At 43.8% G+C, this 27570-nt stretch overlaps 1 protein-coding gene across 1 annotated transcript in view; it reads right to left on the reverse strand.

The window, feature by feature from the left end:
- Positions 1-27272, reverse strand: part of CYB5D2 (cytochrome b5 domain containing 2) — a 39878-nt gene extending 12606 nt beyond the window's left edge. Inside the window, exons 1-3 of the mRNA XM_073615048.1 lie at positions 26865-27272; positions 9956-10096; positions 9412-9595 (exon numbers count right to left, since the gene is read on the reverse strand). Coding sequence (XP_073471149.1) covers positions 9412-9595; positions 9956-10096; positions 26865-27141 — 602 coding nt within the window. The 5' untranslated portion in view covers positions 27142-27272. The remainder of the gene's footprint in view (positions 1-9411; positions 9596-9955; positions 10097-26864) is intronic.
- Positions 27273-27570: the final 298 nt, after the last annotated feature.

The raw sequence follows: 27570 nt of genomic DNA on the forward strand, positions 1-27570 counted from the left end.
TGACCAGGCCATTTTTTGTGATACGGCACTATGTCGCTTTAACTGACAATTGCGCAGTTGTGTGACGCTATACCCAAACAAAATTGACGTCCTTTTTTCCCCACAAATAGAGCTTTCTTTTGGTGGTATTTGATCACCTCTGCAGTTTTTATTCTTTGCGCTATAAACAAAAGAAGAGCGACAATTTTGAAAAAAAACACAATATCTTTTACTTTTTGCTATAATAAATATCCCAAATTAAAAAAAAAAATAAACAATTTTTTTTATTAGTTTAGGCCGATGTATTCTTCTACATATTTTTGGTAAAACAATACAAAAAAAAAAAAAAATCGCAATAAGCGTATATTGATTGGTTTGTGCAAAAGTTATAGCATCTACAAAACAGGGGATAGATTTATGGCATATTTATTTTTTACTAGTAATAGCAGTGATCTGCGCTTTTTTTTTTTTTTTTTTATCGGGACTGCGATATTGCAGCGGACAAATTGGACACTTTTGACACATTTTTGGGACATTGACAATTATACAGCGATCAGTGCTATAAAAATGCACTGATTGCTGTATAAATGTCACTGGCAGGGAAGAGGTTAACACCAGGGGACGATCAAGGGGTTAACTGTGTTCTTTAGGTGTGTTCTAACTGTAGGGGGGATAGAGATCGGTATTCATACTTAGTATGAACACACGATCTCTCTCCTCTCCCGAGAGAACCGGGATTTGTGTGTTTACACACACAAACACAAATCCCGGCTCTCGCTCTGTCACGAGCGCCCGGCGGTCATTGTGTCCTCCGGGCACACGCTGTGGTTGCGCGCCTCCTACAGCGTCTTAAAGAGCTGACCTACAGCTATGACGGCTCGCCCAGGGGAGCCATTCTGTATAACTGCGGCGGCCTGTCGGGAACCGGTTAAAAAAACAGCCCAGCCTTTTTAGGCTGGGTTTCTCCTATGGGTCACACGGGTGCAATTCGTTTTTCACTCCTGTGACCCGCTTTCAGCGCAGAGCGGTCTGAACTTCGCTCTCCACTGATATCACTGCTATCAGTCGAGGCAGTGCATTATCCCGACTTCCCAAGTCTGGATCTGCCAGGTGCCTGGACTGATGGCAGTCTCGGCGAGCCGCTGAGATGGTTGCTCCCCGCCCCTCCACAGCTCAGCACTCCAATGAGCGTGGAGAAGCAGAGAGGAGAGATGCTGACTGACAGGCAGCAGCTCTCCTTTTGGGGAGGTGAGAGAACTGGTGTTCGGTGGCTCGGTTCTCAGTGAAGAGACAGCGGGGGACCGATGCTCCATCCACATAAGTATGAATCAAAAAAAATCTCTTTTAGCCAGTTCCGGACCAGCCGCCGCGAAATCACATAACTGAATGTTCCGCGTGCGGCCAGCCCCCCCCCCACCAGCCACGACAATCGAATTAGATCAGGAACCGATCAAACCCCACGCCCAGGCCAATGAAATCTGGCCTGGACCTGGTGGTCGGTCCTGACGAATGAGATCCTTCCCCTGACAGGGGAAGTGATGTCATCTTTCCTCGTGTCGGTCTTTTCCATTCCAGACCGAGAGGAGAGAGCATTTAACAGCGAGTTGCACCAACACTACACTGACACCAGGTCACATAGGCACACAATTCACCCTCCCGATCACACCCCCAGTTAACCCCTTCACCACCTGTCACTGTATCACCCAGTACAGCATATTGTTTTTTATCGCTGTACTAGTGTGATTAGTGACAAAAATCAGTGTTAGGGTAATTAGTCTTCAGCCCAGATAGGTCTAGGGACCCCCCTTACCCCCCCAATAAAAGTTTAACCCCTTGATTATCCCCTGTCACCTGTGATCACAGTATAAGTGTCACGGGTGACGCAGTGTAGCTAGTTTATTTTTTATAGCGTCAGGGCTCCCGCCTTATTTTACCCAATAAAGGTTTAACCCCCTGATCACCCGGCGGGTGATCAAAGTTAGGTTTTAGCGTCAGATAGGGCCTTCGTCACCCCAGGCAGCATCAGATTAGTGCCAGTAGTGCTAACACCCACGCACGCACCATACGCCTCCCTTAGTAGTATAGTGTCTGAATGGATCAATATCTGATCTGATCAGATCTATACTAGCGTCCCCAGCAGTTTGGGGTTCCCAAAAACGCAGTGTTAGCGGGATCAGCCCAGATACCTGCTAGCACCTGCGTTTAGCCCCTCCTCCCAGCCCACCCAAGTGCAGTATCAATCGATCACTGTCACTTACAAAACACAAAACACATAACTGCAGCATTCGCAGAGTCAGGCCTGATCCCTGCGAACGCTAACATTTTTTTTTGGTAGCGTTTGAAGCAGTCGCTGACAGTCAGGTGCTTTTTTACCTGTGAGTCTCACTACTGTACCAGTAAATTTAGAGACCAAAATGTCAAATCGAAGGTACAGTAGTGAAGAGTTCTACACGTTTCTGAGCATGACAGATAGTGAAGAGGAAGTCACTCATCTGTCAGATTCAGGCTCAGAATACGAACCTGTAGACAGCAGCGGCACCCTGACAGATAGCTCTGACGACGGAGTTGTGGTCCCTGCCAAGGTCAGTGTACCAGACCTGATCATCTTCTGCTGTCGTTGAGGTGCAAGAACCACAGGTCGTTCGTAAGGAGCAAAGAGCCAGTACTAGTGCCGCTCATCCTTCTGGTGAACTGGCAAGCACCAGCGGCCTAGTACACCCTGGTCGTACATCCAGCACTGCAGTAACACTTGGTGACGTGACGAGTCCCATAAGTGCAGTTCAAGCTGGCGAGTGTCTCGCTGCCACCAAGAAGAAGACAAAGACAGGCCCATCGAGCCCATAGTGCCCTTCCTGCTGCATTCACCAATCCTAATTGGGAACCCACCACTTCTGCAGCACCCGTACTTCCCCATTCATTGATGAACCCGGAATTTAGGTGGAAACAGTTGATTTTACGTCACTTGATTTTTATTCGCTGTTTTTCACCGAACATCTCTATGGATCTATTGTGGACCAAAGCAATTTGTATGCTGGTCAATTCATCGCCGCTAATCCCCAGCTGACCCTTGCCAGAGATTGGAAACCAATTACGGTTTCCGAATTTAAGACCTTTCTGATCCTATCCCTCCTCATGGGCATAACTAAAACGAGTGAGTTGCGGTCATATTGGTCCACTGACCCAATTCACCATATGCCCTTGTTCTCTGCCTCCATGGCCAGGACACGATACGAGCAGATCTTGCGGTTCATGCACTTCAATGACAATGAACTCTGTCGTCCACGAGGTGACCCTGGATTTGATCGGCTCTACAAAATTCGGCCCCTCGTAAACCACTTGAACCAACGTTTTGCAGCCTTGTTTACTCCCGATCAAGTTGTCTGCGTTCATGAGTCCCTGATTAAGTTTTCTGGCCGCTTGTCTATCAAACAGTATCTTCCCAGCAAGCGTGCCAGATACGGGGTCAAGATGTATAATCTCTGTGATAGGGCCACAGGCTATACATATAGTTTTATGGTTTACGAGGGAAGAGATAGTCACGTAGAGCCGGAGAACTGCCCAGACTAAATAGGGAGCGCTGGTAAAATAGTGTAGGACTTGGTGTCACCCTTATTCGGAAAGGGGTACTACTTATACGTGGACAAATATTACACGAGCATGCCTCTTTTTAGTCACCTTTTTGATAATGGAATTGGCACATGTGGCAACCGTGCGATCTAATCACCGGGGCTTCCCCCAACGGCTTATAGAATCCCGACTTAGACAGGGGGAGAGAGCCTGCTTGAAGTGTAATAATTTGTTAGCAGTGAAGTGGAGGGTTTCACGGAATGTTTTCGTTCTGTCCTCGCATCACGCAGACACGGCAGTCCAAATTCCTATGGCGACTGGTGTTGTGGAGAAACCACTCTGTGTCCATGAATACAAACTTAACATGGGAGGGGTGGACCTCAATGACCAGTTGTTGGCACCGTACCTAACTGCCCGTAAGGCCAGACGCTAGTACAAAAAATTGTCTGTTTATTTATTTCAATTGGCTTTGTCGAACGCTTTTGTGCTATACAAAGCTTCAGGACGGACTGGATCCTTCCTTAAATTCCAGGAAGAGATCGTCAGAGCCCTTCTGTTTCCAGACGGTGCTCTTGCCCAACTTCCCAATCCAAATACAGTGAACTGGCTGCATGAGAGGCATTTTCCTTTTGTCCTCCCTGGTACCTTGGAAACCCCCAAAAAAGATGTTGTGTCTGCAGCAAACGCGGATTTAGGCGTGACACCCATTTTTATTGTCCCTCCTGTTCTGACCAACCTGGTCTCTCCATTAGTTATTAGCATAGGGTACAGCACCACACAGTCCTAGGCACACTTATGCCCTGTACACACGGTCGGATTTTCCGATGGAAAATGTGTGATAGGACCTTGTTGTCGGAAATTCTGACCGTGTGTAGGCTCCATCACACATTTTCCATCGGATTTTCCGACACACAAAGTTTGAGAGCAGGATATAAAATTTTCTGACAACAAAATCCGTTGTCGGAAATTCCGATCGTGTGTACACAAATCCGACGGACAAAGTGCCACGCATGCTCAGAATAAATAAAGAGATGAAAGCTATTGGCTACTGCCCCGTTTATAGTCCCGACATACGTGTTTTACGTCACCGCGTTTAGAACGATCGGATTTTCCAACAATTTTGTGTGACCGTGTGTATGCAAGACAGGTTTGAGCCAACATCAGTCGGAAAAAATCCTAGGATTTCGTTGTCGGAATGTCCGAACAAAGTCCGACCGTGTGTACGGTGCATAACACAGGGTCTCGGGGTCTCGAAAGATGTGATGGCCATCACACTTTGACAGACCCTAATCTGCAACGTTCAGTTTACAGTTATTTTTACAGTTTTTATAAAAGTGAAAAAAAAAAAAAAAACACACACACAAAACCACAAAAAAAAAAATAAAATAAAAAATCCTAAAATAGTTGTGGTTGTAATTTTCTTCTCTCTCTCTATTGTTCTCTCTCATGTTCGCTCTCTACTGTCCGCTCACTATTGTTCTATATCTATCGTTCTCTCTCTGTTTTTCTTTTACTATGTTTTATTGTATTTGCTTTGGAGGTATGGTAAGTTATACTGTAATGTTTGTTTTATTGTTAACCATCTTTAGCTTAGCAGGTACACCATTCAGCTGCAGCACGGGTTTATTTAACTTGACAGCAACAGCATTTGCTCCCACAATACATAAAGCCGTGACTCCAGCGCTGTCGGGGGTGATTTCACCACCACAGTTAAAAAAAAGAGCATATATGCCGAAGCATGGGGGCAGGGGTGGAAGAGCAATTTGCTTATAATATTAGGAGCAGATTGCCCCCATGCTTCAGCATATATTTTGCAATGTTTTATTTTTACTATGTTTTATTGTATTTGCTTTGCAGGTACAGTAAGTCTTACTGTTATACTGTAATGTTACTTTGTTTTATTGTTAACCATCATTTGCTTAGCAGGTACGCCATTCAGCTGCAGCACGGGTTTTTTTATCTTGACAGCAACAGCGTGTGGTGATTTCACCACCACAGTTTAAAAAAAAAAAAAAAATGGTGTATGTATGCCCATTAGAAGTGGGTGGATGAAGGGCGGTACTCTAATGGTAGGCATACAAAACCGAGCAATCTTTTTTTTTTTTTTCGTTTAGCCCACAGGCTGCATGAAAAAAAGAACATTACAATGTATGCCCAACAAGGACCAGCAACGTACTGGTATGTTGCTGGACTTTTGAGTGGTTATACCAGAATGATGCCTGCAGGTTTAGATATCATCTTGGTATCATTCTTTTCAGCCAGTGGTTGGATTTCATATAAAAGCAATCCTAGCGGCTAATTAGCCTCTAGACTGCTTTTATAAGCAGTGGGAGGGAACACCCCCCCCCCATCCCACCGTCTTCCATGGTTTTCTCTGGCTCTCCTGTCCCAACAGGGAACCCGAGAATGCAGCCGGTGGTTCAGCCAGCTGGCCATAGAGCTGATCAGAGACCAGAATCTCTATGGCCTAAGAAATCGGACACTACGAGCATTTCATGACTTAGGTTTCGCCGGATATAAACAGCGCCATTGGGAAAATGGCAAAGCATTTTATCACACCGATCTTGGTGTGGTCAGATGCTTTGAGGGCAGAGGACAGATCTATGTCTAAAAGACCCCAATTTTTTTTTTTTTTTAAAAAGAGAGTACCATAGGGGATATTCACATTCCCTGAGATAAAAATGATTTAAAAAAAAATGAAAGGAACAGTTTAAAAATATAATAAAAAAGCAAAAGAAATAATAAAATTAAAAAAAAAAAAAAAAAAAAAAAAAAAAGCACCCCTGTCCCCCTGTGCTCACACACAAAGGCGAACGCAAGCATCGGTCTGGTGTCATATGTAAACAGCAATTGCACCATGCATGTGAAGTATCACCGCAAAGGTCAGACCGAGGGCAGTAATTTTAGCTTTAGACCTCCTCTGTAGATGTAAAATGGTAACCTGTAAAGGTTTATAGCCTCCCTGGCGGTATTCCCGAGTGTGGCTCGGGGTTAAAATTCAGTACCATTAGCGGTAACCCCGAGCCACACTCGGGATCTCATTGCAGGATCCTGGGGCGGCTTTACTTACCTTGTCCCCGGGATCCTGCGATGTCCCCCGCAGTGTCCGAGGGCTCCGTCCTCCTCCGAAGCCTCTCCGTGCCAGGCTCCGTTCCCTGCGAGCGGCGCGACGCACGGGGGCGGAGCCTGGCGGCAAATTCAAAAAAATGTCAATCATAACACATACAGTACTGTAATCTTACAGATTACAGTACTGTATGAAATTATTTCACATCCCTTTTGTCCCCAGTGCTCTGGCCCATGCCCTGCATGCAGTTTTACATGATATACACTGTTCTTTCTGCCTGGAAACTGGAGATTGTCCATAGCAACCAAAAAGTGTCCCTTTACGTCAAAAGTGGCTTTAGACCAGCTAGAAAACAGCGATAGTAAATTAGAACACTTGCAGAATTGAGCGATAGTGAATTGTGGGGAAATTTAATTTATTACTATTTTTTTAAATTTTTTTTAATTATTTATTTTTATTTATTATATTATAATTTATGTTTTTGTGTTTCAAACTTTATCATACCCAGGATATCTACTAGACTCTGGTTTGGACAGATTTAAGTGTGTTATTGTTAAGATTTACAGACCTACAATATAAAACGCCAAATTTCCATGCAAAATAATTGTACCGCTTTCAGCACCTAAAATCCGAAAGAATCATACCACCAGGGAGGTTAAAGATGTATGTAGTTTGTCGCCGCTGCACGTTTGTGCGCAATTTTAAAGCATCGTGTTTTAAAGGCGTGTTTGGTATCCATGTACTCGGCATAAGATCATCTTTTTTATTTCATCAAACATTTGGGCAATATAGTGTGTTTTAGTGCATTAAAATTTTAAAAAGTGTGTTTTTTCCAAGAAAATTGCGTTTGAAAAGTCGCTGCGCAAAAGAGTGAAAAGAAAAATTGCAACACCCACCATTTTAATCTGTAGGGCCTTTGCTTTAAAAAAAATATATTGTTTGGGGGTTCAAAGTAATTTTCTTGCAAAAAAAAAAAAAATATTTTTTCATGTAAACAAAAAGTGTCAGAAAGGGCTTTGTCTTCAAGTGGTTAGAAGAGTGGGTGATGTGTGACATAAGCTTCTAAATGTTGTGCATAAAATGCCAAGACAGTTCAAACCCCCCCCCCCCCCCCCCAAATGACCCCTTTTTGGAAAGTAGACACTCCAAGCTATTTGCTGAGAGGCATGTTAAATCCATGGAATATTTTATACTTTGCCACAAGTTTCGGGAAAATTACACTTTTTTTTTTTTTTTTTGCACAAAGTTGTTACTAAATAATATATTGTTCAAACATGGCATGGTTATATGTGGAATTACACCCCAAAATGCATTCTGCTGCTTCTCCGGAGTACGGGGATACCTCATGTGTGAGACTTTTTGGTAGCCTAGCCGCATACAGGACCCCGAAAACCAATCACCGCCTTCAGGATTTCGAAGGGTGTAAGTTTTTGATTTTACTCCTCACTACCTATCACAGTTTTGAAGGTCATAAAATGCCAAGATAGCACAAAACCCCCCCAAATGACCCCATTTTGGAAAGTAGACACCCCAAGCTATTTGCTGAGAGGCTTGTTGAGTCTATGGAATATTTTATATTTTGCCACAAGTTTCGGGAAAATTACACCTTTTTTTAATTTTTTCTTTGCACAAAGTTGTCACTAAATAATATATTGTTCAAACATGGCATGGTTATATGTGGAATTACAACCCAAAATAGTAGGCGGTATAGCCGCGCTGCCCCATTGATTTCAATGGGCAGGAGCGGTGTATACACGGCTCCAAAGATGCTGTTTGCAGGAGTTTTTTTTTCCCTCTTACCAGCGCACCGCTCCATTGTGAAAGCCCTCGGGCTTTCACACTGGAGACACAGCAGCGGCAGTTTTAGGTCGGTTTTCAGGCGCTATTTTTAGTGCAATAGCACCTGCAAACTGCCCCAGTGTGAAAGGGGACCAATAGGTAGTGAGGAAGTGAAATAACCATTTTACGCCCTTAGAAACCCTGAAGGTGGTGCTTGGTTTTCGGGGTCCCGTACGCAGCTAGGCTCCCAAAAAGTCTCACACATGTGGTATCCCTGTACTCAGGAGAAGCAGCTAAATGTATTTTGAGGTGTAATTCCACATATGCCCATGGCATGTTTGAGCAATATATCATTTAGTGACAACTTTGTGTAATTTTCATTTTTTTTTTGTCATTTTACAATCACTTGTGACAAAAAAAATAAAATATTCAATGGGCTCAACATGCCTCTCAGCAATTTCCTCGGGGTGTCTACTTTCCAAAATGGGGTCATGGGGGAGGGGGGGGGTTGTACTGCCCTGACATTTTTAGCACCTCAAGAAATGAGATAGGCAGTCATAAATTAAAAGCTGCATAAAATTCCAGAAAATGTACCCTAGTTTGTAGACGCTATAACATTTGCGCAAACCAATAAATACATGCTTATTTACATTTTTTTACCAAAGCCATGTGGCTGAATACAATTTGGCCCAAATGTATGACTAAAATTGAGTTTATTCATTTTTTTTATAACAAAACGTAGAAAATATAATTTTTTTTCAAAATTTTCAGTCTTTTTCCGTTTATATCGCAAAAAATAAAAATCGCAGAGGCAATTAAATACCATCAAAAGAAAGCTCTATTTGTGGGAAAAAAAGGACGCAAATTTTGTTTGGGTACAACATTGCATGACCGCGCAATTACCAGTTAAAGCAGCGCAGTGCCAAATTGTAAGAAGTCCTCCGGTCATTGAGCTGCGAAATTCTCCGGGGCTGAAGTGGTTAAGGCTTAATATCAGACAGACTTGTACTTACTCTTACCTGTGCTTAGAACACCATACTTTAGTGACGCCAGCATTAAATTCTGAATTACAGGGTGGAAACTGTTTATTCTCCTCTTGCCTCTGCTCTTTCAGCTTTAATCCAATATCAATGATTGCTAGTGCATCCTCCAATGCCTTTGTGGGATTTCCTTGCTCATCATAAAACTTCCCTATGAGTTTCCCTAAAAGAAAAATATTTCAATAAGGATATCTTTTGTTAAACATATATAGTAGAGCTCAGAATTGGAAACCTGTGGCTTTCAAGCTATTGTAGAAATGGGATTCCCAATTATAGCCATGCAACATCTGAAAAGCCACACAGTGGGGTAGATTTACTAGGGCTGGTGCACTCAGAATCTGGTGCAGCTGTACATGGTAGCCAATCAGCTTCTAACCTCAGCTTGTTCAATTAGCTGTGGCAATAGAACTTGAGACTGGTTTCCATGCAGAAGTGAGCCTGACTTTGCACTCTCCAGCTTTAGTAAATAAACCTCTGTGAATAGCTCTACATTAGAGAACCCTATGGTCAGGTGAAAACCTACCGACTGGAGTATAATTCTTCTGATAGAAGTTATACCAGTTGTGGAGGTGCAGCATCTGTGCGGGTGACAGTTCCGACACATCGTCTACAAGGCCTTGCTCTGTGAAGTCCCCAGTAACATAGGCACGAGATGCATCTCTTGCTGTTAAAAAAAAAAGGAATATTTATAAAAAATAATGTAGTAAAAGGAAGTAAACACAAGGAAATGGATCACACAAGTGACACTTATATATTGTAATCTACTTTTTCCAATTCCTGACTTATTTTTACTTTTAAGCGTATTTCCATCTTTGCAGTCATATTTGAGAAAATCCTAATATATTCATCTTCCTATTCACAAAGCATACCTCAAAACGCGTTTTAACCACTTCACGCAAAATCATGTACCTGTACGTCATTTTGTTAAAGTGGTTATACTGGGGTGATGCCTGCAGCCAGAGGCATCACTCCGGTAACGTTTTTTTAGAGGCGGCAGTCGGCTTTCAAGTAATAAAAACCAGCCACTCGGCCATTATCACAAGTTTCGATCTGGTCTCCGATGTAGTAACCCGAAAGAGACGTCATTTTGGCATTTTGAATACTTTGAAGTGCAGAGGAGGGGTTTGGGGTCTTTTAGAATGATCAGCTTTTAGTTATGTAAAGCCTTTTTCCCAAAATGATAAGAGTAACTTTTTACATTCCTTGTTACAGCAATAAAAGTGATCAGAATTATTATTATTTTTTTTAAAAGCGCTCCGTCCCCACGAGCTTGCGCACCAAAGAAAACACATACGTAATCGCATCACCACGATTGTTAGTGTGAGAGCAATAATTTTAGCAAAAGACCTCCTCTGTAACTCTAAACTGGTAACCGTTAAAATTTTTTAAAGCATCGTCTATGGAGATTCTTAAGTACCGTAGTTTGTCGCCGTTCTACAAGTACGTGCAATTTTAAAGTGTAACATGTTTGGTATCTATTTACTCGGCATAACATCATCTTTCACAATATACAAAAATTGGGCTAACTTTACTGTTTTGTTTTTTAAAAATTCAGTGAAGTGTATTTTTTCCAAAAACATTGCGTTTGAAAGACCACTGTGCAAATATTGTGTGACATAAAATATTGCAACGACCGCCATGTTATTCTCTAGGGTCTCTGAAGTCCACTCTCTGCTGACGTCACCAATGTCAGTCCAGGCATCGTGTCATCCTGACCATGGAGTCTGGATCCGCCAGGTGCCTGGACTGACACCCCGCTCAGCCTCTCAGCGAGCCGCTCCGCCCCCTCCACAGCCCAGCGCTCCAATGAGCGTGGAGGAGCAGAGCAGAGAGCTGTGACTGACAGTCAGCAGCCCTCTGCTCACAGAGCTCTGAGAACCGAGTGATCGGCGATGTTTGATCACTCGGTTCTCAGTGCAGAAGCGGCGGAGGACAGATGGAGCATCGGACCAATGTTGCATCCACCTAGGTAAGTATGAATCAAAAAAAAAATCCTTTACTTCTCTTTTAATGTTTAACTCTTTGTACTGTCCAAACCTAGTTTGGACTGTGCTGGCAGATATTTCGTTAGTTCTAGTCAGGGTTAATTATGGCAAACATAGCTGCCCAGTCCCCTCATAAACAAAGAACATGATGTAGGAATTTACAGTTCAAAACTTTGCAGAAAAGGGCATCTAAATAAGGTTGCAATTTTTGGATATATATAAAGTAAGTGTTCTCTCAATTTGGCTGCAAAAGTGTGGAAATACTCTTTAACCACTTGACCACTGGGCACTTAAACCCCCTTCCTAACCAGACCAATTTTCAGCTTTTGGTGCTCTCACATTTTGAATGACAATTACTCAGTCATGCAACACTGTATCTATATGAAATTTTTGTCCTTTTTTTCACACAAATGGAGCTTTCTTTTGGTGGTATTTAATCACCGCTGGGTTCTTTATTTTTTGCGCCGTAAAAGAAAAAAGACCGAAAAATCTGTAAAAAAATAAATTTTTCTTTATTTCTGTTATAATATTTTGCAAATTAGTAATTTTTCTTCATATATTTTGGCCAAAATTTATACTGCTACATATCTTTGGTAAAATTAACCCAAATCGGTGGATATTATTTGGTCTTTGTGAAAGTTATAGAGTCCAAAAGCTATGGTGCGAATATCTGAAAATTGATCACACCTGAAGTACTGACGGCCTATCTAATTTCTTGAGACCCTAACATTCCAGAAAAGTATAAATACCCCCCAAATGACCCCTTTTTGGAAAGAAGACATTCCAAGGTATTTAGAAAGATGCATGATGAGTTTTTTGAAGTTGTCATTTTTTCCCACAATTCTTTGCAAAATCAAGGTTTTTTTTTTACTTTTTTTTTTTCCCCACAAAATTGTCATATTAGCAGGTTATTTCTCACACACCGCATATGCATACCACAAATTACACCCCAAAACACATTTTGCTATTACTCCCGAGTACGGCGATACCACATGTGTGAGACTTTTACACAGCGTGGCCACATACAGAGGCCCAACATGCAGGGGAGCACCTTCAGGCGTTCTAGAGCACCCAGGCCAATTCTGACATTTCTCTCCTACATGTAAAAATCATCATTTATTAGCTAGAAAATTACATAGAACCCCAAAACATTATATATATATGTTTTTTTAGCAAAGACCCTAGAGAATACAATGGCGGTCGTTGCAACTTTTTATCTCGCACGGTATTTGCGCAGCAATTTTTTAAACGCGTTTTTTTTGGAAAAAAAACTGTTTTGTGCTTTACAAAAACCAAAACAGTAAAGTTAGCCTAATGTTTTTGCATAATGTAAAAGATTAAGTTACGCTGAGTAAATAGATACCCAACATGTCACCTTTCAAAATTGCACGCGCTTGTGGAATGGCGCCAAACTTTGCTACTCAAAAATCCCCATAGGCGACGCTTTAAAATTTTTTACTGGTTACATGTTTTGAGTTACAGAGGAGGTCTAGGGCCAAAATTATTGCTCTCGCTCTACCGATCGCAGCGATACCTCACATGTGTGGTTTGAACACCGTTTTCATATGTGGGCGGGACTTACGTATGCGTTCGCTTCTGCATGCGAGCACACAGGGACAGGGGCGCTTTAAAAAAATTTTTTTTTTTTATTGTTCATTTTACTTTATTTTAGTTTGATGCTTTTTTCCCAAAAAAAAAAATTTTTGACCACTTTTATTCCTATTACAAGGAATATAAACATCCTTGTAATAGGAATATGGCATGACAGGTCCTCTTTACAGTGAGATATGGGGTCAATAAGACCCCACATCTCACCTCTAGGCTGGGAAGCCTGAAAAAAAAAAAAAAAAAACGATCCTGGCTTCGATCGTAGCGGTGAGTCGGTAGAAGCGTGGGAGGGGGGGGACATCCCCTCTCGCCTCCCGTAAGAACGATCAAGCAGTGGAACAGCCGCTATGATCATTCCTATGGTGTAGGGAATCGCCGGCTGAAAAAGCTGATATCTGAATGATGCCTGTAGCTGCACCCATCATTCAGATATCCCCGCACAAAGTCAAGGACATTGTATGACGGCCGGCGGGCGGGAAGTGGTTAAAACGCTTTTTTTTTTTTTTAACACAAAGTTGTCCATTTATACAATATTTCTACCACATAACATGTACATACCAAAAATGACACCCCAAAATAGATTCTCCTGCTCCTCCTGAGTACGGCGATACCACATGTGTGAGACTTCCACAGCCTGGCCACATACAGAGGGCGAGTACAGCTGAGCATGGCTCAGCATGGCGGGGTATTGTGGGGTATGGCGGAGTATGGCGGGGGCATGGCAGAGTATGGCGGGGGCATGGCAGAGTATGGCGGGGGCATGGCAGAGTATGGCGGGGGCATGGCAGAGTATTGCACAGCATTGGAGAGTATTGTGGGGGTATTGCAGAGTATTGCACAGCACTGCAGAGTATTGCACAGCATTGCAGAGTATTGTGGGGGCATTGCAGAGTATTGTGGGGGTATTGCAGAGTATTGCAGAGTATTGCACAGCATTGCAGAGTATTGCAGAGTATTGCACAGCATTGCAGAGTATTGTGGGGGTATTGCAGAGTATTGCACAGCATTGCAGAGTAGTGAGGGATGGCTGAGCATGGATGGATGGATGGCTGGATGTCTCTGTGCAGCGCTGTGGGCACTACACATCCAGCCCACAGCGCTGCAGACATCCATCCATCCCCCTCCCCGCTCACTGTGTACCGATCGGTACACAGGAGGGGAGGAGAGGAACCGGCGTCATCAGATGACGCCGGTCTGTTTACATGTGATCGCGCCGTGATTTGACGGCGCGATCACATGGTAAACGGCCGCGATCAGCGGCCATTTACCGGGATCCGTGATGCGCCGGGTCCAGGTCACGGATGTGTTCGGGTGCGCGCCCCAGGGGGCGCGCGAGAGGGGAATTCCGGGAGGACGTCATATGACGTCCTCCCAGAGTTATCCAACCGCCCTGCAGCCGTCATTCGGCTATGGGCCGGTTGGTAAGTGGTTAATTAAGCCTGGTATACACAGGAAGGTTTTTTTCATTCAACCAATCGGGCCCCAGGAGGTCACTGTACTAAGCTATCTTTCCTGCTGAGCTACTGTGTTCTAACAGAGGGATGCCCCCCACCAGAACACACCAGTCAGTGATCACAGCCATTGGCTGCAAACATTGACCAGATGCCAATTGGCTGCTGGTTATCCAGCATGCTCGTTCAACAGAAGTCAGTTCTGAGACCAGGTTCTGTCAGACAAGGAGCTGTACACATGGGCCTAAAGTTGGCCGGTAACTGTTGTACCGATTTTTTGGCCCGTGTGTACCTAGCTTTACTGTTGGCCTGAAAAAAGCAATGTAGGTTTTTCCCTACACCCCCAATCCCCCCCTGTCGGGAGAACACAATAGCTCTGTGGGAGGGGTTCCCCCATCAAAATTGACTCTGTTGATGGAGGAATTGAGTGCTTTTCTTTCCTACAACCCGTGATTGGAGGATAAAAAAAATCACATCACCTATGGCCTGCCATATACAATTGTGGGAGGAAGGCAATGGATGTTAAATAATAAAATATACCACACACATATATGGAGACCAACCAGATATATACAGCCCTAACTGTAGTATGGTGATGGAGGTGAAACACCGGGGTGAGCTAGGTGTCCCCTGTGGTCTCTTCTGGTCCAGGACATACAGGTTTGTACACACAAGGATGGCATAACTGATGGTTTTAAGTCACACAGTTTGATCTTACCATTGCCTGTTTATGATCATCCGGTTTTCCTGATCAAAATGCATTGAGAGCCCAGAACATCACTTCATTAACAAGAACTGTGTGTGCTCAGCACAGGACCTGGAAGATAGTGGTTATCACTGCAGTAGTGTTGACTAGTACAGTGATTCACCACTTCCACATTGGTCCCTCAGGTATGAGATATGCATACTTACTTGAAGTTGGACCAATGTAACTATGCAATTAAGCTCATACATGGAGTTCAGCTTTAAGGTGTTGTTCACACCATGTCTGTTGACATTTTTTTTCTGTACACCATTGTACATGTATGGTATTAAAGGGGCACATATGTGTGGACAGGAGAGTGTGTCAAACCCTGTATAAATTTAGATAAAATGGCTAAACCAGCTTTTGCTGCAATATTCACCTTGAATCCAGAGATTTCATCCTCAATACTTGTTTCTGCTGCTAGGTGTCCTCAGTCTGATGTCTAGTATCATTCAACCCATTTCGTCTGAGCCCAGGTCATCCTGGACCTGTTCCTTGTACTATTGTATATCTGCCTGAAGTTCAATTTTTAGAGCTCTGGTAGCAGTTTGGGGTCATATGGGAGTGCAAGGAAGCAAAGTATAGGATGGCTAATATGACCCCTATGCAGCAGACCTATTATTTTCCCTGCATTAGACAAAGTACAGCAAAGCTGAGGAGGACTCCTGAGGATAGACGCACTGGATTTGCTGTAACTTGATTTGAAAATCAAAGCCCGGAAGCTCTGTTTCACCCTGGCGTTAAAGTCTGTTGGTCTCTGGCCAGAAACAAGTATAAAGGGGGGGTCAGCAACCTGTAGATCGCGATCTACCAGTAGACTGTAACTGCTGATCATAGTCTTGACCTGCTGACACGCCGTTCAAGAGCATCAGAGTGCAATTCAGAGGGACTACTGAAGCTGAAGTAGGAGCAAGAGCCGCATAAGCCAACTTAACCACAGGGTTTTACCAAACCCCAACTTTACGTGTGAATAAGCATTAGGGGGGCCATTGCTGAATGCAACTAAGGGCTCATTCAAAAGTGCAGCAGGCACTGCTGCTCCCCTGAAAAGTGATCCGAGTGTATTTGACAGGTGGTGAAGAGGCGATATATTGCCTCCTCACTATCCGATTTAAACCCATGATTACTGTGCAATGCAATCGATTGTGACACGGTACTACGACAATCAGAGAATCAGGTGTGAGGAGGAGACGCTGTGCCCGGTGATCTTTGACTTTCTCCCATGTTGTTCAGGTACATCTCCACATCTTTAAAGCGGCGTTCCACTGTTCTTCCATTTACTAAAAGTCAGGAGCTACAAGCTGCTATTACTAAACAGACACTCACCTGTCCCATGGTCCAACGATGCGGCCGCCCGAAGCCTCGTTCCTCTCCCCCTCCCCTCCACGGCGCCGTCATAGCAACTGTTGGCACCTGGCCGTGACAACTTGCGGCTTCACGGCTGGGACGCACTGCGCATGTGCGAGTGGCGCTGCGCTCTCCTATTGTCCAGGCAATCTTCTGAGAACTGTGACGTGTCCCTGAAGATTACAAAGAGGGAGGGGCCACCTGGGGGGGAAGAGGAGTCGCCTAGGTGGCCAGAAGATGGAAAAAAGGAAGTGGGACAGGAAGTACCTGTAAAAACCAGGTACCCCCCCTTCCCCCAAAAAATTACAAGCCAAATGTGGCATGCAAGGGGGCGAGGAGTGCTTAAAGCAGAAGTTCCACTTTTGGGTGGAACTCCCTTTTAGTCTAGGGGTAGGCAACCTTAAAGCGGTCTATTTACAAAACATTTGTGCAAGCTGAATGAAAGCTCACAATATGTTTTTAAATAGATTCATTAACTGTATCATCAGCTCCATCCAGTGGCCAAAAATGTGGTATATGTTCTCATTGAGGTATTTCAAAAACCTATACTGCATTCTGAAAACTAGAGGTCGCTGATGATACAGGAATTAATCAATTTGAAAATATATAGTGAAATTTGATTTGACTTGCACAAATGCTTTTGACATTCATGCAACAAAAGTCGGCCCCTAAGTAATATCCAGGATTGGGATCACAGTCTTAAAGTATACCACTTCAAAAACAAGCCAACACTAGCAGCTCCCATGTTTCTTTCCTCGCATTTTATAGATATACCTGCTACAATCCGATGACGATCCAAAAGAGGTTATCTTTAGTAAAACTGCATGTACCACAATATCACTAAATAGTATACCACAATAGATCAGAGTCATAATCCACCAAAGTTATATACAAATATTTTCCTGTAAAAGTCGCTCTTGGCTTGTGTTAAGGGTATGTGCTTTCTCTGTAGTCACTCTATAGATGGCCTCATGCACACAGGCTGTTTTCGCTGTGCCTGGGAAGTACAGATGGAGTGTACTCCCACCTATAGCAATGAATGGCTGTATGTGGGTACATGGTGTACTTAAAACCAATCTCCATGTTTCATTTCACTTTAAAACTGTATTAATGCCAGAAGCAAACATTTATTGTATTGCAGCTTACCTATTCTTAGATGTGATTGCTGCATTTGATTTTTGTTTTTTATGCTTTGTTTCACCAAACTAAGCTATTCTGCAGATGTAGCAGTTAGAGGTTTGAGACCAGTGGCATCTCCAGCTTTCATTTTTAGGGGGGGGCACATAGGGGGTCAGGGACAAAAGTAGGGGGGCAACTATAAAATGCAATTTTATTTATATATATATATATATATATATATATATATATATATATATATATATATATATATATAATCCTGGGGCCCTTTACTACGATCCCACAACGGCCCTTTCACATGTTCTGCAGTGAGCTCCCTTCCTACTGTATTGGGCCCCCCCAGGGTGGCAGAAAACAAGATATATATTTCACCAGCATACCAAGAAAATATAAGGATCCAAAGCAGTGGGAGAACTATCAGGGTTGCAAAGGTTGTCTTGCCACCGGGCCCTGGTGTTCTGCCACTGTGGGGTTCCCCAGCCTCCACTTGCTGTCCTGCCCCTGCTATTGACAGTGATGGTCTGGCATCTCTTGGAATTTACAGGCTGGTTCTCCTGTCCTAAGGACTGGAGAAATCAGTCTGTTTTTTTCAGTAACTGAGAGTCCTGGTGGAGTCCTTCCTGCAACTCGCTTTTCTCCCTGCCAATGAGGATGCAGGGGAAGGAGCAGATCGGGCGGCTGTGGTTGTGTGAGCGCTCGCATAAGGCAGTGTCAGCGAGCTGAGGGAGGGGGGAGTGATCACCAGCTGGAGCTGACTGGGGACGCTCTTCCTCTTAGACATTGCCTTTTTGTAAAAAATAAAAAAAAAAATTTTAATTGGGGGGGGCGGCACATGGTGGGGCACAGCATAATGTTGGGGGGGTCAGGGCCCCCTCTGCCCCCCCCCCCCCTAGGGACGCCATTGGTTGAGACAAACCATTTAACACTGACAGGAGTGCCTACAATGATCAGCTTTTAGTTATGTAAAACCTTTTTCCCAAAACGATAAAAAATGTTCCTGAAACTGCTTATAAAGTGTGAGCTGAAGTTTCAAATTTGTGGTATGCTCCGCGCTCAAAATTGTAACGGGTTGCAGCCCCCCCCTATTCGGTTCCCAAGGAAACTTGCAGTAAGTAGAGGTAAAAAAATAGGGTGAGTGGCGCTACCCTATTAAAACTGGATGAGTATAGGAAGAATGGTAGGTAAGTGACCCTGCCTATATAAAGAGGGGATACCTATCCTATTGGGCTAAATGTGTGTGTATGTATCCATCAATAGTGGGTATAGAAGTGTGATATAGCAGAATTGTTCTTAATCAATACTTTTGTGGCAGAAAAAAAACACAAAAGTGATCAAACAAAGCTTGCCATAGACCTAATTAAACATATAGTGTGGTAAATGATATATGTCTGTCAAACCAATAAGCCAGTAGTGAAAACCTAAAAAGCCACACATATATAGTGAAAGTGTTGCATTGGTGAAGCTTCAAATAGCCAAACAGATAATTAAAAATACATATATAAAATATTTTTTAGTTTAAAAAAAAAAACAAAAATAGGTCCCAAAAAATGTGTATGAAAATCATATAAGTATAGTCCCACACAGAATGTGTGTAAAAAATAAATAAAAATCAAAGTGCAAGTCCCAAAAGATATGAGTGTAATTCCAGAGTAGCCAAATATACAGATTGTTGGGGTGACTTTAGTGCTCAGCTAATCGGGTGACTCGTAGTGCTCCCGTTGGGTCCCCACTCACCAAAAAATGTTACCCCTGCAGGGGTAGTAGGCATGTGTGGGTAACCGTGGATGAACTTCCTCCTCAGCTCTCCCAGTGTCCCGTCTGTTGGTCTGTTGGGTCCCTGCAGCTGTCGCCACAAAATCAGGGGTTATACACACCGGTCAGCACCTGCCCAAAACTCACTCCACAGCTTCTCAAGGCTGGGTCCTTATCCACAGGAGGTTTAACATTTTGTCAGTTTAAATTTTTTAATGATTTTCAGATTCCATCACTTCCTGTAGATCATCTCTCAGCATTCACTGGGAGAGCTGAGGAGGAAGTCCATCCACGGTTACCCACACATGCCTACTACCCCTGCGGGGGTAACAACTTTGGTGAGTGGTGACCCAACGGGGGGGAGCACTACGAGTCACCTGATTTGCTGAGCACCAAAGTCACCCCAACGTGCTGTATATTTGGCTACTCTGGAATTATACTCGTATCTTTTAAGACTTGCACTTTGATTTGTATTTATTTTTTACACACATTCTGTGTGCGACTATACTTATATAATTTTCATACACATTTGTTTGGGACCTATTTTTGTTTTTTTATAACTAAAATATATTTTTTTAATGAGCTGAAGTTTGGCTAGGGTATCAATATCTTCTAATGCCCCGTACACACAGTCGGATTTTCCGATGGAAAATGTCCGATCGGAGCGTGTTGTCGGAAATTCCGACCGTGTGTGGGCTCCATCGGACATTTTCCATCGGATTTTCCGACACACAAAGTTGGAGAGCAGGAGATAAAATTTTCCGACAACAAAATCCGTTGTCGGAAATTCCGATCGTGTGTACACAAATCCGATGGACAAAGTGCCACGCATGCTCAGAATAAATAAAGAGATGAAAGCTATTGGCCACTGCCCCGTTTATAGTCCCGACGTACATGTTTTACGTCACCGCGTTTAAAACGATCGGATTTTCCGACAACTTTGTGTGACCGTGTGTATGCAAGACAAGTTTGAGCCAACATCCGTCGGAAATCCTAGGATTTTGTTGTCGGAATGTCCGAACAAAGTCCGACCGTGTGTACGGGGCATAATACATTTAACACTACTACCCTCATCCTTGGGGCACCATTTCCTTTACTGACACCAATGAATGGGGCACAATTCCTCCCAATGACACTAGTGATGGGGCACAATTTCTACCAGTGACACCAGCGATGGGGCACAGTTCCTCCCAAGGATACCAACAATGGGGTGTAATTCCTCTCAATGACCCCAACAATGGGGTGCAATTCCTCCCAATGATACCAACAATGGGGCGAAATTCCTCCTAATGATACCAACAATGGGGCACAATGCCTCCCAATAATACCAACAATGAGGCACAATTCCTCCCAATGATACCGACAATGGGGCACAATTCCTCACAATGATACCAACAATGGGGCAAAATTTCTCCCAATAATACCAACAATGAGGCACAATTCCTCCCAATGGTACCAACGATGGGGCACAATTCTTCCCAATGATACCAACGATGGGGCACAAGTCCTCCCAATGGTACCAACGATGGGGCACAAGTCCTCCCAATGGTACCAACGATGGGGCACAATTCCTACCAATGTTACAAAGATGTGGCACAATCCCTACCAATGACACCAAAGATGGGGCACAATTCCTACCAATGACAATAACGATGGGGCACAATTGCGCCCAATGACACCAACGATGGGGCACAATTCCTCCCAAAGGTACCAATGATGGGGCACAATCCCTACCAATGACACCAACCTAGGGCACAATTCCTACCAATGACAATAAGGATGGGGCACAGTTCCTCCCAATGACACCAGCAATGGGGCCCAATTCTACTTGATGACACAAACGTTGGGGCACAGTTCCTCTCATTGACACCAAAGATGGGGGACTGTTTAGTCTAGCTGATGCTGGCACATTTTCTACTCCCGGTGACCACAATCCAGACCTCCCTGAAGTCTGAAGGACAGAAAACTGGCCCCTTGTTTAGAAAGTTTGTAGACCTCTAATCCAAAGTGTAAGCATTCTAATGCAGGAGTGCTATTGGCCAGATCACTAGGTGAAAACAGAGGCTTTGGAATTAATACGGCTTTAACCACTTAAGGACCGAGCCTCTTTTTGACACTTGTTTACGTTAAAATAATTTTTTTTGCTGGAAAATTACTTAGAACCCAGCAAACATTATATATATTTTTTTTTTGAACACCCTAGAATAAAATGGCGGTTGTTGAAATATCTTCTGTCACACCGTATTTGCGCAGCGGTCTTACAAGCACACTTTTTTTGGAAAAAATTTACTTTTTTGAATTAAAAAATAAGACAACAGTAAAGTTACCCCATTTTTTTTATATCGTGAAAGATAATGTTACGCTGAGTAAATTGATACCCAACATGTCATGCTTCAAAATTGCGGCCGCTTGTGGAATGGAGACAAATTTTTACCCTTAAAAATCTCCATAGGTGATGTTTAAAAATTTCTACAGATTACCAGTTTTGAGTTACAGAGGAGGTCTAGGACTGGAGTTATTGCTCTCACTCTAACGATCTCGGCGATACCTCATATGTGTGGTTTTAACATCGTTTTCATATGCGGGGGCTACTCACGTATGCATTTGCTTCTGCGTGCGAGCTCATCGGGACAGGGCGTTTAAATAAAAAAAAAAAAAAAAAATTCTTATTTATAATTATTTCACTTTTTATTTTGACAGTCTTTTTTCAAAAAAAAAAAAAAGTTTGGGTCACTTTTATTCCTATTACAAGAAATGTAAACATCCCTTGTAATAGAAAAAAAAGCATGACAGGATCTCTTAAATATGAGATCTGGGGTCAAAATCTCAGATCTCATATTTACACTAGCATGCAATAAAAAAAAAAGTCACTTGGAAAAAAAAATTTCCTTTAAGAGCTATGGGCAGAAGTGACAATTGACGTTGCTTTCGCCCTTCTATGCTATGGAGCCGAGCGTGGGTCATCTTCCTGTCAGTCGGCAGCCAGGCCTCCAGGGAAAGGACACGATAGTCTCCGCCGCTACCGGTGAGTCCATAAAGCGGCAGAGACGACCGGAGCGCGGTGGGAGGGGGGTGGACACCTCTCCTGCCACCGAGTAAAAGTGATCTTGCAGCGAATCCGCCGCTGAGACCACTTTTATCTCAAAGAGAAACGCATTGCGTTCTCGAATATACCGGGGATTTGACAGCTAGCTGTCATGTTATTTTTAATCCTTATGCTGTTAGTATTAGTAAATAGATAGGAAAGTGTAAGGAATAAAAAAACAAACTGCGCTAAGACTCCTTTCCCACTGGAGGCGTTTTAACGCTAAAAATAGCACCTGTAAAGCACCTGAAAAACATCTCTCTGTGTTCCCCAGTGTGAAAGCCCACGGACTTTCACACTGGGGTGCTGCGTTGGCAGGACGTTATAAAAAAGTCCTGCAAGCAGCACCTTTGGGGTGCTTTAGGAGCGATGTATACACTGCTCCTAAAGCGTCCCTGCCCACTGAAATCAATGGGCAGCACCATCAATGCGCCTCGGCAGCGTCGCTTTGTGGACGCTTTTAATCCTTTATTCGGCCGTTAGCAAGGGTTAAAACCCCCCCGCTAGCGACCGACTAGTGCTACTAAAATGACGGTAAATGCCGCTAAAACTAGTGCTGCTTTACCGCTAACATGGCAGCGCTGCAAGTGAGAAAGGGCTCTAAGTGTCTCTAAATAACAAAAAGCAGCAGCTCTGCTGTGAGATACACACAGTCAAAATACAATAAAAAGGGAGAGAGCTGCGCTAAACCATACACCTAAATGTAAAAAATACAATAACTTTAAAGTCCATGGTAGACATGAACATCACTATGTGGTAAAAAGTGATAAAACGTGCATCACTTTTAAGTCCTCTTGTGATGCTATTAATTCACAACATAATGTGGAAAATCCCTCCACCACACAGAATGCACGCTTATCAGATAGCAAGTGTTACAGCGCTTATGGTTTATTACCCAGCCCGGGCCTTTATCCACAGAGGGGAAGTCAAGTGGCAGGTAGTATAAATGCCCGTCCTTCCGGGATCCTAACAGTGCCGTGACATCAGCACATCCCTCCTCCCGACGCGGTTTGTCACAAACTGACATTCTGGGGCATGCTGTTACGATCCCTAAAGGTCGGGCGTTTGTACTAGCTGGCTGGCTTTTTACACATGCTCTTTTATGTAAATGCATTACTTTTTCATATTAAATGGTAGTTGGTTTTTACAATATGGCGAGTTTTCTTTTTCTGGGTTATCCTTCTGAGCTTACATATTGAAAGAGATCGGCTCCCTTAGATCCACACAAGGACTCAGACCATCTGTCCTGCTCCACTACAGGAGAAGCTTTTTAGATATGAGCTGCCACTTGACTTCTTCTCTACGGATAAAGTCCCGGGCTGGGTAATAACTTACAAGCTCTATAACGCTTGCTATCTGGTAAGCGTTCATTGTGTGTGGTGGAGGGATTTTTCACGTCATGTTGTGAATTAATAGCATCACGAGAAGACTTAAAAGTGATGCACATTTTCTCACTTTTTTCCACATAGTGGTGTTCATGTCTACCACGGACTTTAAAGTTATTGTTGTATTTTTTACATTTAGGTGTATGGTTAAGCGCAGCTCTCTCCCTTTTTATTAGATAGGAAAGTGTATCGTATTTACTCGTTTTAAACGGTTTTTAAATTCTTTAGTTACTTCCTGGCAAATGATGTCATATATCCCAGGAGTCTTCAGGAGGGGTATTCTCATCTAAGTACACTCTTCTGCATGCATGCTTAAGCTAAGGGCAGATGGATTCCAGGAAGTAACTGCTACACAAATCATTTGCCCTTACTCAAGATGGCCATGGCCAGAACTGCTAGGGGGGGTATTTTTCAGCGTGATTTCTCAACAAAGTAAAGTATGGAGACATGGATGGATGGGAGAGTTTGCTCTGAATATTAAAAATGAATTAAATAGTATTTTTGGTTTGTGGTGCTCGGATGCAGTGAAACAATAGGACATGCTGCGTCCAAAAGAAATGCACTGTAGTAACCCTCCAAATGCCAAGTCACTATGCCTCAGCTGCATGTACTTTGGTGTGGCCCTTCACTTTAATGTGTTGCGTTTGGTGTCGGTACTACCGTTTACTTATTTTTTAATGCAGCCGTGAAAGAAAGCATTGTGGCCGTGGCATGGGTACTGCCCTAAGTGGTTGCATTTTTGTATTAAGGTGGTCGGTGGGTGGTAAAACAATGGCAGACGAGTGTGCTTTTAGGACCCAACCACCATGTGAATGAGCCCTAGGGCGTGTGTTCTGAATATTGCACTTCAACATTTCCCCCTAATAAGTACTACAGCTACCTAATTTGGAGTATTCAGACCCTTCCACAAACCCATTGTGACCCATTCTGGAAAGTGCAAATCAAACAGGGCAATGATGGCCTCCATGTATGTGAATGGCAGTATGGTGCATTGAATGATATGTGAACGGTAAGGATGAGCTCTGGCGTGTTCGCACACTCCACGTGCAGAGCCCGCCAGGAAGTCAGCACGGTGCTGCGCTAATCACAGGCAGTGAGACATTTCCTGATGTGTGGCTGCAGAGATCGGGAAATGTCTCACTGCCTGTGATTAGTGCAGCGCCGTGCCGACTTCCTGGCGGGCTCTGCACGTGGAGTGTGCGAACACGCCAGAGCTCATCCGTAGTAAACGGCAGTATGGTGCTTTAAATGATATGTGAATGGCATTATGGTGCATTAAATGATATGTGAATGGCGGTATGGTGCGTTGAACGATATGGGAATGGCAGTATGGTACGTTGAACGATATGGGAATGGAGGTATGGTGCATTGAACGATATGTGAATGGCGGTATGGTGCGTTGAATGACATGTGAATGGCAGTATAGTGCATCAAATGATATGTGAATAGCAGCATGGTACATTGATTGAATGATATGTGAATGGCGGTATGGTGCATTGAATGATATGTGAATGGCGGTATGGTGCATTGAATGATATGTGAATGGCGGTATGGTGCATTGAATGATATGTGAATGGCGGTATGGTGCATTGAATGATATGTGAATGGCGGTATGGTGCATTGAATGATATGTGAATGGCGGCTTGGTGCATCGAATGATATGTGAATGGCGGTATGGTGCATCGAATGATATGTGAATGGCGGTATGGTGCATCGAATGATATGTGAATGGCGGTATGGTGCATCGAATGATATGTGAACGGCGGTATGGTACATTGATTGAATGATATGTGAATGGCGGTATGGTACATTGATTGAATGATATGTGAATGGCGGTATGGTGCGTTGAATGACATGTGAATGGCAGTATAGTGCATCAAATGATATGTGAATAGCAGCATGGTACATTGATTGAATGATATGTGAATGGCGGTATAGTGCATTGAATGATATGTGAATGGCGGTATGGTGCATTAAATGATATGTGAATGGCGGTATGGTGCATCGAATAATATGTGAATGGCGGTTTGGTGCATCGAATGATATGTGAATGGCGGTATGGTGCATCGAATGATATGTGAATGGCGGTATGGTGCATCGAATGATATGTGAATGGCGGTATGGTGCATCGAATGATATGTGAATGGCGGTATGGTGCATCGAATGATATGTGAATGGCGGTATGGTGCATCGAATGATATGTGAATGGCGGTATGGTGCATCGAATGATATGTGAATGGCGGTATGGTGCATCGAATGATATGTGAACGGTGGTATGGTGCATCAAATAATATGTGAATGGCTGTATGGTGCGCTGAACGATATGTGAATGGCGGTATGGTACATTGAATGACAGTATGGTGCGTTGAACGATATGTGAATGGCGGTATGTTACGTTGAATGACATGTGAATGGCGGTATGTTACGTTGAATGACATGTGAATGGCGGTATGTTACGTTGAATGACATGTGAATGGCGGTATGGTGCGTTGAATGACCTGTAAATGGCGGTATGGTGCGTTGAATGATATGGGAATGGCGGTATTGTGCGTTGAACGATATGGGAATGGCGGTATGGCACGTTAAATGATATGGGAATGGCGCGTTGAACAACATGGGAATGGCGGTATGGTGTGCCAAATGATATGGGTATGGTGCGCTGTACGATATGTGAATGGCGGTATGGTACATTGAATGACATGTGAATGGCGGTATGGTACATTGAATGACATGTGAATGGCGCTATGGTGCATTGAACGACATGGGAATGGCGCTATGGTGCATTGAACGACATGGGAATGGCGCTATGGGCTATGGTGCATTGAACGATATAGGAATGGCAGTATGGTACGTTAAATGATATGGGAATGGCGCGTTGAACGATACGGGAATGGCGGTATGGTGCATTGAATGATATGTGAATGAGCCCCCTGGTACCTGCAAAGAAGCTGTAGGACCCCCCAGGCCCATAGTGCTTGCTTCCCTTGTACACATCGAAGACTTGGCCCAGCACAGCCAGGTATAGCCCAGGACTGGTCGCTCCCCCATCATAGCTGGACAGCTCCTTTTTATTCATAAGCCTTCCCCCGCTCACCATACATTGCTCAGACCATAGAGAGCTCAGACCGGGGACATCGGCCAGAAACCTCACGTCTGTCCGTACAAGTAACACTGCTGCCACACACAGCGCAGCGGCTGCCAGGTACCCGAGCATGGGCACTAATACCAGCAAATCATTAGCGCCGCAAGATTTCTCCAAAACACCGGCTCCTTCCGGGTACTCCAAACCGAGACGGTCACTACACGCTACAAGCTGGAGAGTGCTGCCACCTAGAGGAACAGCCGGACATCACAACCTTCTGCATAGTCACGCCATACATGCTGTACACTGATCACTAACCACCACTCTCAGTGGTTGATGGGGGGATAGGGGGACATGTGCTAACATTGAGATGCCAATCCAATCGAGGATGTGGGGGGGAGGGGGGCAGCACATGCTGACCCCTGAACTCTGTGATGTATTCACCTCTGAACACCGCGCACCCCTGTACATAGCTCCCAACTGTCCCTGATTTCCAGAGACTGTCCCTCATTTTGAACAATGTCCCTCTGTCCCTCTTTCGGCCTCATTTGTCCCTCATTT

The sequence above is a fragment of the Aquarana catesbeiana genome, linkage group LG02 (genome assembly GCF_042186555.1).
Source record: "Aquarana catesbeiana isolate 2022-GZ linkage group LG02, ASM4218655v1, whole genome shotgun sequence".
Taxonomy (NCBI): domain Eukaryota; kingdom Metazoa; phylum Chordata; class Amphibia; order Anura; family Ranidae; genus Aquarana; species Aquarana catesbeiana.